Source organism: Artemia franciscana, chromosome 19 (genome assembly GCF_032884065.1).
Source record: "Artemia franciscana chromosome 19, ASM3288406v1, whole genome shotgun sequence".
Classification (NCBI taxonomy): Eukaryota; Metazoa; Arthropoda; class Branchiopoda; order Anostraca; family Artemiidae; genus Artemia; species Artemia franciscana.
The window spans coordinates 2,453,845-2,471,355 of NC_088881.1; the positions used below are offsets into that span (position 1 = coordinate 2,453,845).

Genomic DNA, 17,511 nt, shown 5'->3' on the forward strand with positions numbered 1-17,511 from the left:
TCAAGCTTGTTCCATACCAGACCATAAGTTTGGTTTCAAAAAGGGTTATAGCCGAGAACATGTCCATACATTTATTGCAAATGTTTTGGTAGAAATAGAAAAAAGTGGTGAAACGGTGATTATGGCTGGGCATGACGTCTCTCGAGCATTTGATACAGGAATACATCCCCAACTGTTGCTGAGTGCTGAGGCTCGTGGCATGAATCGGTCAATGGTGCGTGTATATAGGGACATGTATAGTAAGCTGTACGTTGTTGTAAAAGTGCTGGTTTCTGATGGCTATTTGCTGTCTCGGGTCCGTATAAGAGTTTGGAAAGGTATTCAACAGGGTGGTGTTTCATCCCCTCCTCTTTATAATAATAGTGCAGTGGAGGCCCAAAAAAAGATTGTAACTAGTTTCATTTTTAGAAGCCTTGATCTGTCGCTTGCTAACTATGCAGATGACGTGTTGAATTTAAGTAGGACGTATGCTGGTATAGAAGAGAATTTTGATATTTTAAGTTATGAGTACAGACAGATTGGTCTTAGATTTAACCCGGAAAAGAGTGAAGTTGTTCTAGTAGGAAAGTCGACTGGTCGTTCATCTGCTGAAAATATTCGCCTTGGATCGCATCTTTCAAAGCCTTCTTCTAGTATTACTTACCTTGGTTTGCCAATTGGCTCTAGTTTAAAAAATACTAGGAGCCTACTGCTTGAGTTTTTAAGTGAAAGACTGCGAAGGACGTATGGACTTCTTGTGTCATGTAAATCCAGGTATAAGCGGGCAATTCTAGGTAGGATATACAATGCATTTGCTGTGTCCCATTTACTAGTATTAGCACCCTTTTGGGAACTTTTTGGTCAAACTAAAGAGCAATCGACGACTTGTGTTTAGTTTTGGTATAGCGCAACCATTTATAGTCATTGAAGAATGCTGATCTCGCTTTATGAATACGCTAGATCGTGAAAATAGTTTACTGAGGGCTTTTTTATTGTGAGATTTAAGTTAATGTATCTTTTCTTTTTTCTTTTTTTTTGTCATTACTCTATGTTAGCACCATGTGTATCTTTTGGGAAATAAAATAATAATAATACATATATATATATATATATATATATATATATATATATATATATATATATATATATATATATATTATATATATATATATATATATATATATATATATATATATATATATATATATATATATATATATATATATATATATATATTATATATATTAAATTGATGGCCTGGAGCATGGTTTATGAAGCAAGAAAGGATCTAGAGAGCATTTCCTTCGAAAGCGTCAAAGAAAACGCCTCCAAATTCGTGTCAAATATATTAGCTCAGAAATTAGCTCAGAGCCAGCAGCTTTTCGCGTTGCCAAGAAAAAGTGCATACCGGAAGAACAGGTAAAAGATTTTCAACCTGAAGATTTGGAACAGCGATTTCGGGCCAAAGTGTTCAGGTTAGTAATTAGACCGAATAACAACCAGCCTGAAAGAAAGGTTTTCAGACAAAAACAGCTTTTTTCCGAGCTATATTTCTTGCAGCCCTCCACAACCAGTCTTGTGTGTCGAGCTGAAATACCAAAGTCAGCCCATTCAAAATGCCACAGAGAGGGCAAAGGTTTCTCATAACGACCTGTGGTCAGAGCCGAAAAAGGTTTGCCTCAGTGTACGACGAAATTGTTAGCGCAGATCGTAAAAATAGCCTGGATAGGCCTGATGCAGAATTTGAGGATAGGCTTGAACTTGGAGCTAAATTTGGAGGGGCTGATATGCGAGATTAAAGTTCCTGCATCTCGTGCAATAACGCGTATCAGATACACGATAATTTACGCGTATCAGATGAAGAACTACAATATCAGAGGATCTCTTGGAAGCAGTCATGTTGACATCATGTGATCGGAAGCTAATTGACTCACTGCAGCTTTAAAAGGTTTTAGAAGTCGTGAAAAGAGATTTGAAGACTTCAATATCATTCTTATCAGTGCAGTAACTTTCTCCTCCTTTAGTCTAATTATTTTGCTGTGTATCTGATAAAAATATATATTTTGTGTTCTGATGGAAAGTAAAAAAACTGTCAGTGGTGTCAAAAATCCTTCTGAAGAGGACAAATATCGCAAATGGTCTTTGGCCCAGATTTCCATGATACAGGATGAAAACTGAAAATTTTATACAACTGAAAAAACGACGCTGCTCTCCCTTTATGTGTAAACCTAAGCAACACCAAGTCCAACCAAGCATCAGGAAGATCAGGCAAAAAAAAAATTATTAGCGGTATTCATTCTCTTCCTACTGTAAGAATACTTCTTACTTTGCGGTAGCACGAATTTGCCTGGCGGCGCAAATTTTAGCGTGAATGACACGGATATGCGAATATCCGCTTTATATAATATCTGGTTTGATACGCGGAATGATGCGAACAGCGCGAATGACACAGCCCTTTCTGATTAAACACGAAAAAACACAACAAATCATTTTTATAAGGAGGGCCATAGGTAGGGCCACCTAACCCAAGCGTCCCCTTAGCTTTTTGCTACCAGTACGCCTCTGGTTTGATCAGGTCAAAGGAGCTTTGATAAACTAATTTCTAGAAGAAAAGGTGGCATCTAATTCCTTGATGCTAGATGTTTTAAAAGCTCAATAAACCCTTAGAGTTTGAAGGGTAATGAAGGGTTTGAAGAGCGCACCATTGAAACTTGTATATTTTGATGTTGCTCCTCAGTTTTCTTTGACAAAATTCTGCTTTGTAGAAAAAATTGCTACGATAAACAATGAAAAAATACTTAGAAGATATATACACATATTTTCTGTTTATAATTCAATACATTAACTTATTTATTTTTGCTATATTTTAATGTAGTTTAATCTATTATCCATTTAATGTCTATTTTCAGGTTGAAAATGCTATTTTTGCATATTTTATATTGTCTTGTACTGTTATAGAGGCAGCAGTGAATCACAGATATTCCTCTTTTATAATCTGGAATATCTTCGAAAGACCCAACTTTACTTATTTGAGTAAAGTAATCTATTATGTTTACTGGTAACGCATAAAGTTCGAAATATTGATTAAAAAAAGACATACTGATTAATTTTCCATCCAAATGGAATAAACATCTCCACGGTGAAGTAACAAAAAATGAGAAGTGTAGGCCCATTTCAAATAACAACTCTAATTTTTTCAAGCAGATTGTTTTTCATCGGTAAAGCTAATGTTTTTTTACTGCCTCCCAGTGGCGTCAATTCACATAAAACAGGTGGTCTACAGTACATACACCAAAATCTAGGGGGAGGTTCAATTTTGTTGTTTTTCAATTTTCTCAATGAAAGTGCCTTAAAAAACATTTTATAATGACAATAGTGAAATAAACTTATTTTTCAAATCAACGAGAGGGGTAATGAACCCCTTAACACCTTCATAGGATGCCACTACTATCTTCCGTCTCTCAGTTATAAATACGGAGGAGAATACGCGATCTCTTCTAATCATTTCATGCTTGAATTCGGAAAAGTTTAAGTCTATTCTTCGATAACATTGAATAAGAGAACATTGAATAAGCTGCAAAATATGTGCCTCGAAACTATATGTTTTATATTTAATCTAAAATGTTCTTTTTTCAGATTCTGGTCTTGTTTTCAGAATGGATTGCAAATTTTGTCGCAAGCAGCTATTCTTAGCTGAACATCTCTTCTTCTATGAGCGAAATGAAAATAATATCCATCTGTCTTTAAAACCGGAAGTTCGAAGCACAATTGAAGAGCAAGCTTTGACCTTTAACATGACCAATAAATTTACAGATGTTCAATGCAAACGCTGCTGTAAATCAGTAGGCAAAGAGCTCCCCTTCGCTCCCAACAGTAATTTGTTTGTTGCTTTCAGCATTGATAGAATTATTCTAATGCAGAGACTATTGCCAGCAAAATCTAAGTGGCGCACAAGTATGAAACTGGTCCCTGAAATTGAAGTTAGAACTGGAGCCACATTTTTTGGTGTAGTTCCAACCAACATTCATTCCCAGAGACAGGAAAATGAAATAAAACCTATACGGTTTGCAGACCCAAGTAATCTGAAAGATTTTAGCTGCTACTTACCCGGTTGTAATAAAGCTCCTAAAGACTATCAGATGCTGTGTTATGTTGAATCATTATTGCGTGATCTGGTAGTCGTCCTCCCTACAGGCTCCGGGAAAACTTTAATTGCTACAATGTTAATGCGAAAAATGAGGGAGCTGAATCCTGATCATCTAGTACTGTTTATTGTCAATACTGTTCCGTTAGTGTTTCAGCAGGGTCAGGTCATTGAGAACGATTCAGGATTAAGATTATGTCAAATGTGTGGTGAAAACAAGTCACCATCAATCATACGACAGCTTCAACTTGGGAAATTTGATGGACTTGTTTGTACTGCAGGAGCTTTTTTGGCCTGTCTTCAAGGGTAATGTTTATTTATATTTTTATTTTTTACCCATTAAAATAAAGACAACACAGCAGAACAGAAATAAGGATGAAAAGAAAACAACACAAACCGACCATTTTATATCACAAGAAATTATTGTAGTTAACTTCAGAAAGGAAAAAATTAACAAGAACACTCAGAAATACAACTCAAAGTTCAAAATTCAAAGTTACAATTCAATGTCGTAAACGAAGCAAAAAAAAAATTACTGTAATATACAAAACACAAGGTAGCCTACCAGTAAAATCAAGGCATTGGTTCAGGTCTCTATGGAGGTAAAGGTGAGGCCATAAATTGAAAGATGACAAAAAGGTACTTATCTGTTATAGCGCCTATGTATATAGAAGCTAGGTAGAACCTGTTTCTCTGACGCTCATTTCTAATGAAATGTCACAAAATATGATGAAAATATAACACTTCATTTTTATAATACAAGAGAAAGTTATAGAATGCAGGCCGTCATGACCGAATTGATGTAATTAAGATTTGCGTTTACAGGATCTCTGCCTTCTAACCTCACTGCCGCGCGCCACGTGTATCCCGGCTAGTTTCCGATATGTCAAGTTGCACACCTCCAACGAGGCCTTTTATCGAAAGAGTATATATGTCCATTGACGCACTGTTTCGTTTTGTGCCACAACCCCTTGTCCTGGAAGAAATTAATTACCTTTTTAGCAGTCTAGTTTTTCATTTTAACATCCATAGTCAGGCACTATTCTCTTTCGATACAGATGGCAAGCTAAATGAAAACCGGTTCTACTTAGCTTCTATATACATAGGCGCTATAACAGATATGTACCGTCGAAAATCTGGGATGTCGATAGCTAACTTCGGTGCATCAGAAAATCGGCAAATTAACGGAAATTGCATGCTAGTTACTGGGCACCGATGGATTTACTAATTGCAAAAAACCACTTCCATAGAAAAAATATAATTTAATATAGATTGAAGAAAATAGCGAATATATATTTATTTTTGCTTCCTACAACACCCTCTCCCCTTTGCCTCCTCTTCACTCCGAGGGCGAAAATATAAATGTATTAAAATAAGAAGAAAGTATATGCTATAAAGTATCCCTGGTTGGTTTGAGCGAGGAAAAACCTAGGACAAAATTTTTCAGAGGCACTACCCTTCAGAACCAAAAAAAAAAAAAATGTCAGATTCAAAATATGATTTAGTTGATTTCTTGTAGGGTAATTAAATAAAAAAAACAAGTTTTTTTAAATGAAAGTAAGGAGCGACATTAAAACTTAAAACGAACAGAAATTACTCCGTATATGAAAGGGGCTTTTACTCCTCGACACCCCGCTCCTTACGCTAAAGTTTTTTATTGTTTTAAAAAGTAGAGTTACGAGAAAGAATCAAACTTTAGCGCAAGGAGCGGGGTGTCGAGGAGGAAAAGCCCCTTTCATATACGGAGTAATTTCTGTTCGTTTTAAGTTTTAATGTCGCTCCTTACTTTCATTTAAAAAAACTTGTTTTTTTTATTTAATTTCTGAAAGTTTTTGAATTAATACATGTCTGATTTTGGCTCTCCGTACATAAATTATTAAAATGAAATTTGCATATTAATTATTTTTTTGGCTAAATGGCTTTCTCTTAGTTTTGATCAGACGATTTTGAGAAATAAGGGGTGGGGAAGGAGGTGTTAGTTGCCCTCCAATTTTTCGGTTACTTAAAAAGACAACTAGATCTTTTATTTTTAACGAACGTTTTTATTAGTAAAAAAAAATACGTAACTTAAGAATTAACTTACGTAACAAACTTTTGTATTCTTATATTTTTGATTATATATATGAGGGGGTTGGTCCCCTCGTTAATACCTCGCTCTTCACACTAAATCTTGTTTTATCCCAATTCTTTAAGAATGACCCCTGAATCAGAAAGACGTAGAATAAATAGTTGAAATTATTTAAAAAAATTTTAGCATAAAGAGTGAAGTGTTTATCTCCTCCTAAATATCTTGCTCTTTATGCTAAAGTATTTTTAGAACCCCTCATATGCGTAATAATCTCTGTTCCTTTTTAAGTTTTAATGCTTCTCCTTACTTTCAATTGAAAAAACTTTTTCATGTTTATATTTTCATTGTTTTTTTTTATAGTAATGCTAGAAAGTCCTGCGCCCTTTTCATTGAATTTCTCTTCCCCCATGAAATATTCCTCCAAGGAAAGATAATCCCATATACCCCCCTCCCCTGAACCCCACACCCAAACCAAAAAAATCCCCCTGATAACGTCGGTACACTTCCCAGTAACCATTACTGTATGTAAACATTGGTCAAAGTTTGTAACTTGCAGCCCCTCCCCCAGGGACTGTGGGGGGTAAGTCATCCCCAAAGACATAGTTATTATGGTTTTCGACTATGCGGAACAAAATGGCTATCTCAAAATTTTGATCCGTTGACTTTGGGAAACAAATGAGCGTGGGAGGGGGCCTAGGTGCCCTCCAATTTTTTTGGTCACTTAAAAAGGGCACTAGAACTTTTCTTTTCCGTTAGAATGAGCCCTCTTGCAACACTCTAGGACCACTTGGTCGATACGATGATCCCTGGGAAAAAAAAAAAAACAAAAACAAATAAACACGCACCCGTGATTTGTCTTCTGGCAAAAAATACGAAATTCCACATTTTTGTAGATTGGACCTTGAAATTTTTGCTATGGGGTTCTCTGATACGCTGCATGCGATGGTGTAATTTTCGTTAAGATCCTATGACTTTTAGGGGGTGTTACCCCCTATTTTCCAAAATAAGGCAAATTTTCTCAGGCTCGTAACTTTTGATGACAAAGACTAAATTTGATGAAACTTATATATTTGAAATCAGCATAAAAATCCGATTCTTTTGATATATCTTTTAGCATCGAAATTCCGTTTTTTAGAGTTTCGTTTACTATTGAGCCGGGTCGCTCCTTACTACAGTTCGTTACCACGAACTGTTTGATAGACGCCCGATTTTAGACGCCTTTGGGTCAGAATTTTTGTAAACTGCTATTCCGAATTTAGATTCCAAATAACAGTGGCACAGATACCGAAGACGTAAATGAATTCTAAAACCACACTGCCTATACATGACGTATGAAACAAAGGAAAGAAAGGATATAATAAGTGAAAAATACAATCAAATAGGGGAGAAAAAGGAAGGATTTTGTTACCCAGTAGCAAACTAGTAAAAGGAAAACAAGAAAATCTTTCGACAAGGACATCTGCAAAGTCGTCCTCAGTGCTCATAAAAAAAAACAGAAAAACAGAAAACGAAAAACAAAATCTAGCCTTTTGAAGTGAACTCTGCAACAAGGGAAAAGACGCTGAATGCAAAAAAGCCAGAAATAAATGAAAGATCATTCACTAGTTGGATTGGACATATATTCTTTGCTTAACAATAGATTTTTCCTGCCTGCAACCTCGAATTTCATTTGATATGCGGAGAGGTTGTGTTAAATTAGACTGGGGGAAAATATTGATGAAATCCTTTAATATTAAGCTAATGTAAAATTTGGCTTAAGGAAACATCTCCTGTATCTCTATTTATAGCAAAATTTATAATGAGCCTCCTCCAAAGTTTACACGACCACCCTTTCCTTAAAAATATTATATGCCCCCCAGGGCATAACTTACAACCCTTGCACCTGAACAAACTAACTGTTTTGAAATTTTGATTGGACGTGTTTGGGGAAATGATGGGCGTAGGGAAGCGGCTTGCCCTCCAATCCCTTTCGACAATCAAAAACGGTCCTAGAGCTTTCAATCTTCAAGCAAATGAGCCCCTTTCAAATTTTCTGGGACAACTCCTTGTTTACGAAGTGCCCACATATGAAAAACAACCTCCTTCATTAAAAAACAAAATTAACAATACATTTTGTCAACATCATTTTTAATCTAGGCAGTACTATTGTTCTGCCTATGGCCTTTGGACTATTAAAAAAAAGTACTAAAAAGAACTATATCGAAATTCCTACCACAAGTATTTCGGAAAAGTCAGGGGGAGGGAGGCTGCTCTTTTATCAGTTCGACTCCTAAAAAGGGTACTAAAAGTTCTGATTTTCAGTCCAGTGACCCCCTCCGAAGTTAATACGACCATTCTTTCTATAAAAACCTTATATGACCCACATGAAATAACTTACAACCCTTGCCCTGAGGGCTGTGAGGGGTTGTCATCCTGAAAGAAATAATTTTCAGACCTTTCAACTAAATGGCTGAACAAAATGGCTATCTGTTAATTGAATGTGTTTAGGGAAATGATGGGCCTGGAAGGGGGGCTGGACACCCCCCAATTGCTTACAACTATTGAAAAGGCTACTAACCCTTTCAATTTCCAATTGACTGAGCCCCTTTCAAAGTTTATACGACATTTCCTTCTATACAAGGTGGCCTGGTATAAACAAACCAAAAAATAAATACATTGTGCCTGCATCGCTCTTTACAAAGCCAGCGCTATTGCGCTGCCTATGATTTCTGTTCGTTGTGGGTTTTATTGATTTACTGATCGTGATTTGTGGTAGTTTTATGCTTGTAAGATTATCTGACTTTTTTCTGCTCATTTCCAGTTTAATGGAGCTCTTTACTTTTCTTTGAAAGACTTTTTTGTGGAAAGACTTTTTGAAATTAATTTTTACAGAATCCATAGTTTAGCTTGCTATATCTGTCTTGGAGAAACTTTTTCAACAACTTTTTTATCTTGATAAGAATAGTTTTGTTTAATTTAAGTTTATACCTCCTTCAGTTGACCTGAAAAATAAAACTTAATACCTTCCCAAAAATTCCTCTATGCTCTATGGCAACCAGGATACGCTTACACTCTTTTGATTTCTTTAACTTGTAAGACTAGAAGTAGTCATAGTAATTGCCTCGAAAGGTTTAACCTAAAACCCCCAGCCTTTCTCAATGTATTACTGAGGTTTCTTATTGGCAACACACAGTTACTTTTGATTTATTTTTAAAGCATAATGGGTCAAATGCGTAATTGGGAGGGGGAGGAGGAATAACATACCCAGTATCTCTAGAGATAGAGTTGTAGGTCTTTTCTTACTGTGCTGAACAAATGACTATTGGATGTGTTAGGAGAATGAATGGGCTTGGTAGGAGGGTTTCTTGTCCTCGTTTCTCTTTTTACTCTTAAAATTATGACAAACAGATTAAAATGATGACATGCGGCACCCTCTGGCACCCTTCATCATTCTAAAGGCATTTTTTTCGAGCATCTTCCTGCAAAAATATCCGTTTACACAAGAATCACTTATTTGCTTTCAAAAAGGGTACTAAAATCTGTAATCTTGAGTCGAATTATCTCCTTTAAAAGTTCAAAGACGTTTCTAGCTATCATAGAGTGGCACTACCTATAAAATTGCTAATATGTATTTTTGAAAACTTCCATGCATATAGTTTTTTGTTTAACTGAAGTTTCCTTTAAACGTTCTAAAAAAGAAACCAAATACCCTTAGCGTCACAAGTTGCAGACAATTTAGTGGTAGTATCAATAGTATACACATAGTGCCTTCTGGATAGATCAAAATTTGCCACAACGTACCCTTAAAGGTCTAACTTAATAATGTAAACTCTTCTTTAGACATTACTTTGTTACTTTTTTTAAAATACACACGGTCATAGTTCAACATCCACCGAAATATTTCTTAAAAGCTTCACTTTAATACTCTTAGCTTGCCTAGTAGCTATAGTTAAAGTAGAATTAATAGCACTATGCACGTAGCACCTTTGGTTTCTTCAACATCCTCTTCAACACATGCTGAAAGTTTCAACTTGTACCATCAATTGTTCCCGAAACATGCGTGGTTCATCTTCTTGAGATCCTGCGTGGGCATAGTGTGTTTTGATTTAGTTGAATACAGTTTCAACATATCCTAAGTTTTTCGTCTTAATACCTTTAGTTTTAATAGTGGCAGCAGTGGTAGAAGACTTGGCTTTAGTGGCAGTAGTAGTAATAAAAGAAGTATTAATAGTAACAGTAGTAGTATGAGTAGAAGCAAAATCAGTGGGATGCAAGTATTTTCTTTTGGTTACTTCAGTATCCCCCACGGCAAGCCCTGTTAGTTTCAACTTCACACACTAAACTGTTTCTAAGATATTGCTGTTACGCCCTTTTGACAACCTACATACAGACGGTGTGATGTGATTCAGTTCACCTTCCCTGTTCATAACTCCTTGAGAATTTTACCTCAATGCCCCTAGGAATAGTTGTAATAGTATTAACAGTAAGTAGTATCCCCATAGCAGTGTTGGGAAATACTTAAGTAAAAGTACTTCAGTAATTACCTAAGTAAAAAATCTGAGTACTTGTACTCTACTTAAGTAAAAAATTTCTAAAGACTCAAGTACTTTCTTCATGGCACAGAAAAATTATACCGGCAACGCAGGGCGATGTGACGAACTGAACTGCCTATATATTAGTGGATGAATGGATTTTAGTCTTTGAGAACAGTGGCTCCTGGCCCGGCGCGAAATTTCAAAAAAGGACGCTATCATGGCGGAACTACCTTATATATTGAACGGAAAGTTTTTTTGTGATAAATTGGAAAATTTAGAAGGATGGTGTAGTATCTGCCACATGCAAAAACTGCCCAAACAAAATTCTGAAGGGTCACATGGATGCAACAGTGAATTTCCACAAACAGCTCATGGGAGTTTGCCCATCCCTCTGTTTACCAGAAGTTTGCTGAGCTGAACAAGAACAGTAAGAACAAAACGAAATCAAGTAGTAAAGAGGCTAGTGAACTTGTAGGCTCACTTCCGGGGTCGTCTGAAGTTGAAGATAATGAAGATAATACTGGCTCACCTAAAAAGTTAAGACCGTCCGTGGCCGAGTGGTTAACGCGCCGAGCTCACGAGCGAAGGGTCGCTGGTTCGAATCTCGGTGGTGCCGACCGTTTGGTTTAGGACGAGGGTTAGTGGCGTTTCCCCGTAAGACAAGCCAAAAGTCCACCCAGCTTCAAATGGGTACCTAGAGAAATCTAGGGAAAAGCACGGGAAAGCGTCGGATGGCTTGCCCCCAACCACGCATTGCACCCCGGCCGAGGGCTGAGAATCAGGAGATCGGCACCTGCGCTACGCGAACCCTAATCGGTTTGCATGCGAAAGTTTGCTTTTTTTTTTTTTTAAAGTTAAGGGAGATGTCTTTGCTGCAACACCGTTGAAGCTGACACAGTCAAAAGTGAATTGGGTATCAGGTGGTATCAGGTGGTTGGAGTAGAAAAGTTTAGATCAGAACATCTCCTGCGTCCCAAATCTTTGCACAACTGACGAAGAGCCTATGGAGGCAAGGATATATTCTCTTTAAGACAAAAATTCATATTTTCAAGGAAATTATCCTCTTCGTACTTTTATACAACTGAGAGAAGGAGTCATTGAGAGTGACGAATGTCCACGTCTCGAATTGCGCTCGATCATTCCACCCTAAGACCAATCTTCAGCGCCTTTTTCTGGATGAAATCCAACCACCTGATTCTTTGATACTGGACTGTATTGTGGATGAGATGCGACCCCTGTACACTGTTGAGAAGCCGTCGTTCAAAAATCTGATAACAGGTCTTGCACCTTACGCAAAAGTTCCAGGAAGAAAAGCTTTAGCTGTGCAAATTGAAGCTAAGTTTGTTGAAGTACAGAATGATATGGTTCGTGATTTTGAACTCACCAACTACATGTCGTTGACAGCATACATTTGGTATGCCAATAACAAAAACTACTTGGGAATGACTGCACACTTGGTCAACGAGGATTTGAAATGGAAATTGAATGCCCTTCCTTGTTCCCGGTTCAAGGGCTCATACACTTATGACAGAATTGCTGAACAACTGAATGGCGTATTTGCCAGGTAAAAATTGCAGTTAGTAAAAAGGTATGAGGAGTTTTGACCGATAATGGTTTTGACGATGGTTTCCAATGAAGATGTTCAAGTTAATGATGAAGAAAATGAAGATGAAGCAGGCTTGAATAGCTCATTCTCTTTTACAAACGTTTGAGAGATACTAAATTCTCATGACCACCCCGAGTATTTCCAACTTCCTCCACACTTCCGGTGTGTCAGCTACATAACCTGCACTTAACCACACTTAACCTGCTTGTATCAACCGATGCTGCTAAAGCCCTCTGTGATATTGCGTATAAGAGGCAGTACCACGTCGCATTTTCGAAGTTTACCGCTCTCTGGGATGCCGTGAATAAGAGTTCAATAGCTGCTGATGCTGTGAAAGAGGTATATGACAAACAGCTTATAAGACCTGTGGTAACCAGGTGGAACTCGAAGTATGACAGTATCAACCGTTTGATGGATTGTCACAAAATTGGAAAGCTTGCTCACGTATGTGATGCTTTGCAAAAGCCAAGGCTAACTTCTCGTGATGTTGAAATTCTTGAAGAAAACATGAAAATTATGGAGCCAGTAGCAGTGGCGTTGGACATTCTTCAGGGGGAGGAAAAATGCTACTTCGGTGCTTTTCATCCTACAATCAAATCGCTTGAAAGAAAGCTGAAAAAGCTAAAAGATTTGGTGAAAGTCAGCCAGCATTTGGTAGATGCTACGCTTGTGGGTCTCGAAAAAGATTCCCCACGATCTTGGATGAGAGAGTTGAACTCTTGATGGACGAAGCGAAAAAGGTCGAAGATTTCAGAAGTACTTACGAGGCTGATAAAGGTAGCTTTTTGTCTGGAGAGGAATACGTTGATCTCAGTGATGAAGATACTACTCGTGATAATTCTGGCCACCGTGGCCGTGAAACCAATTCTGTGAAGGTGGAGGTTTTGTCATACCTGAATGAGAGGCGAAAGGAACTATGTGTGCTCAAAGTGTACCCGAGGGTAATGAAAGTTCTCAGGAAGGACAACTGTATCATTCCTTCGTCTGCACCTGCAGAACGACTTTCTTAGGTAGGTGGTGGGATTTTTACTCCAAAGAGAAACATCCTCAGAGACGGTATGTTTGAAAAGCTTCTGCTGTTTAAAGGAGGAAGTAAGAAATTAAGTTAAGTTATGATGAAGTTGTAATGAATGTTCTTTATGGTTTCCAGTAACTTTCAACTATTACTTATTTATTCTAATTAAACGACCCTTGGGTTTTAGGAGTCTTTTTAAGGAATTGGTTCAAAACCTGAACTTTAGCGTAAAGAGTAAGGTGTTGAGCAGGGGGATCCCCCCTCTTATACATAATGATTTCTGTTCGTCTTAAGTTTTAATATTGCTCCTTACTTTCAGTTTAGAAAACTTGTTTTTTTGTTTAATTTCAGATGGAATAATTCATATAATTCTTTTTAAGTGTCTTAAGTGATCAAATATTATTCATAAAATCAGATGTATTTTAACCGTATTTGTTTTTTTTTCTGAAATCTAAAACCCAAGTTTCTTAAATGCTAGAATAGTTTTAATAGTATAAGATGTATTTTAACGGCTTTTGTTTTTTTTTTCTATAAGAACGAAAACCCAACTTTCTTAAGGGATCAAATATTAACAATAAAATTAGATGTACTTTAACAGTTTCTATTTATATTTTTGATAATAAAACCCAAAGTTTCTGCAATGCTCACCTATTTCATAGAAAATAAGATTAATTTGAACGGTTTGCGTTTCTTTTCATGAAAACTAAACCCTGAGTTTCACCAAACGCTCAGATATTATTAATAAAATCAGGTATATTTTAATCACGTGGGTTCTTATTTCTGAAACTAAAATTCAAGTCTCTTAAATGACCATACACTGAATAACTGATGAATTTCAATGAACCAATCAATTTTAACCGTGTGTGTTCTTTTCTATAAAAACTAAAACCAAAGTTTTTTAAGTGTCAAATATTATTAAGAAAATCAGATTTATTTTAAACTTGCGTGTTCTTATTTCTGAAAACTAAAACTCAAATTTCTTAAATGTTCAAATATTTTTAATAAAATACGATGAATTTTAACAAAGTATGTTTTTTCTACAAAAGCTATATCCCTAGCTTCTTAGATGATCAGATATTATTAATAAAATTAGATGTATTTTAAATATGTGCGTTTCTATTTCTAAAAACTAAAATTATGTTTCTTAAATGCTCAAATATTTTATGATAGGATAAGATTTATTTTATTTTTATGCGTTACTTCTTACGAAAACTGAACCTCAAGTTTCTTGAAATATCAAATATTATTAATAAAGTCAGATCTATTTGGACCGTGTGTATTCTTATTTCTGAATACTAAACCTCATTTTACTTAATTGCTAAAATATTTTGAATAAAATGAGACGATCTTTAACCGTGTGCGTTCCCCTTATGAAAACTAAAAATCAAGTTCTTAAGTGGTTAAATATTATTGATGACTCAGATGTATTTTAATCGTGCTTGTTTCTCATTTTTGAAAACTAAAACAAGAGTTTCTTGAATGCTCGAATGTCCTTAATATAATAAAATGTATTTTAACCATATGCGTTTTTTTTATGAAAACTGGAATCATAGTTTCTTAAATAATCAAATATCGTTAATAAAATATGATGTATTCTAACCATGTGTATTATTTCTGAAAACTAACACCCAAGTTTCCTAAATGATCAAATATTTGTAATAAAATCAGATGTATTTTAACCGTGTGGTACTTTCTCTTGTGAAATTTAAGTCTTTAGTTTCTTAAACGATCAAATATTTTTAATAAAATCAAAAGTACTTTAAACCCACGCATACTTATTTGTCAAAACAAAAACCCGAGTTTCTGTACTGCTCGGATATTTTTAATGAAGGAAGATGTAGTTTAACCGTGTGCAGTCTTTTAATGAAAAATAAAACCCAAATTTCTTAAATGATCAAATTTTATTATCAAAATCAGGTCTATTTTAAATGCGTTTGCTCTTATTTCTGAAACTAAGGCTGAAGTCTCTTGAATGCTCAAATATTTATAATAAAATAAGATTTATTTTAACCGTGTGTGTTTTTTTTTTATAAAAACTAAATCTCAAGTTTCTCCAATGATTTTGATTTTGATGGGTAACTATTTGTATCAAAATTCCATTTTTTAGAATTTTGGTTACTATTGAGTCGGATCGCTCCTTACTACAGTTCCTTACCACAAAATGTTTTGAAAAATTCCTTCCCTTTGAACTTTTCTACAAAGGATCATGAAATGCCCTTTTCAGATGACGGTCAATCATTGAACTGAGCTCATTGTGCAGAAGTAGTGCCAAATTAAACAAAAAAATGAAACAACAATCTAAAAATACTTTACTTTTATACTGTTAAAAGAGTCCTTAAATAGTTTATATTTGCCTTAACGAAACTCCTATATTGTTTCGTGCTTTCAGTGAAGCGCTAGTTTTCTGTAACCCTAGAAACATAGTGAGATATCACCCGCTGATTTATTTTTACTAGTTTTATCGATATATGTTAGATAGGATGGGAAGTAATAGTTTTTGTTCGTTTAAAATTTCAACTTCGCTCTTTACTTCCCTCGGAAAAACTTTGCTATTTTTTTAAATTGATTAAATAGAGGCATTCTACTTTTAGTAAAAGTATGAGTATACCTCAGTAGAGTTGAAATTTTTTATTTCATAGCTAAATATTTATATTTCTGTTTTCTAAAATAGAAACTTTCTTTCGATTGCAGTTCATTCGCATCCATGGGTTAATTAGTTTTCACCCTTAGGATGATTAGCACCACCAATTCCTTCAGGAGGGATGAGCCTCATAAGGTGTATTTTAGGCAACATTTTTTAGATTTTTGGCTGACTTCTCCTATTTTTGCCCCTTTTTTTAGTGGTGTATGATTGAAATCTTAAATCTTTTTTTCAGGAGAAACTTGAATATTTGGGACTTCTCTTGCGTAGTCATGGATGAATGTCATCATGCCAGTGGGAACCACGTCTATGTAAATATTTTGAAAGAAGTGAAAAAATGCCCGGAAGAGTCAAGACCACGAATTCTTGGCCTTACTGCCTCCCCTGTTTCTGTAAAGTCTGAAAAAAGTGAACTGGCTCGGATTTCTACCTGTTTAAAAAATTTAGAGCCAGCAGCAGTTTTCCGTCCTCATTTCCCACATATATCAACCCTTATAGAAAGTTCCATCACATTCAAGATCCCTGATATAATTCACGCATACATTACAGAGGCACAGAATCATTTCAACCGATCCTATAGCCTCATGAAAGGTTATAATAAATCATGTGAATTACTAAACAATGGGAACACTAACACTGTTAAAGGTGATCTACGGAAAACGGCAGAAGACAGTGACACAGGGCTGTTTGATTTGTTGGAATCCATCCAAGTTTGTAGAGAAATTGGAATTGAAGATGCATTAGGCATGATATCAAATCCTTGTGCCTCTACTATACCTGGTGTTCAAGATTTGATTAATAAATATCAAGCCTGTCAGAGCCTTTCTCCAAAACTGATACAGCTCTTAAAACTTATTGAGGAACGTAAAAACTCAGTGAAAATTCTTGTCTTCGTTAAAACTAGACAAATCTGCAAGTTGATATGGAAGCACGTAGCAAAAGAATTTCCTGGGTTAAACCCGTTAGTTTTATTCGGTCAAAATGGTTACGACGGCATGAGTTGGAAAGAACAGCAACAGAAAATAATCAGCAAATTCACCCAGGGTGATTGTCAGATGATTATTACCACATCAGTCGTTGAAGAGGGAATTGATGTTGTCGAATGTGGATTGGTAATCCGATATTCATGCGTTCAGTCAGTAATACAGAATATACAAAGCAGAGGCAGAGCTAGGAGCCATAGTGGTGAATATGTTGTTTTTACTTATGAAGAAGAGAGACGTAGAATGGAAGACTATTGGACAGGATGTTATTGGGCTTTACTTCAAAGAAAGGATTACCCTCGTCAACTGCTTGTAACCTGATTGAGGAGTTGCAAAAGAATGACCATAGTTCGTCTCAAACTGATTTAATGAATTATTACCAACAGAAGGACCGAGATCAAATTTGTATAATTAGGCTAGTCTTTCATTGCAGTCAAGAAGCAAACACCAAAGACCTTGAGGTTAATATGGATTTGTTTGTAACTTTAGGCTTGTTGTAGGCTACATAGAGCTCTCAATTTTAATTTTCGATTAGAAGCTGAAAACATCTGGAAATCTTTG

General features: G+C 35.8%; 1 protein-coding gene across 1 annotated transcript; it reads left to right on the top strand.

The window, feature by feature from the left end:
- Positions 1-16,239: 16,239 nt before the first annotated feature.
- Positions 16,240-17,271, top strand: LOC136039639 (uncharacterized). Its single transcript, XM_065723537.1, has one exon. The coding sequence runs from the start codon at positions 16,240-16,242 to the stop codon at positions 17,269-17,271; it is 1,032 nt and encodes a 343-aa protein (XP_065579609.1).
- Positions 17,272-17,511: the final 240 nt, after the last annotated feature.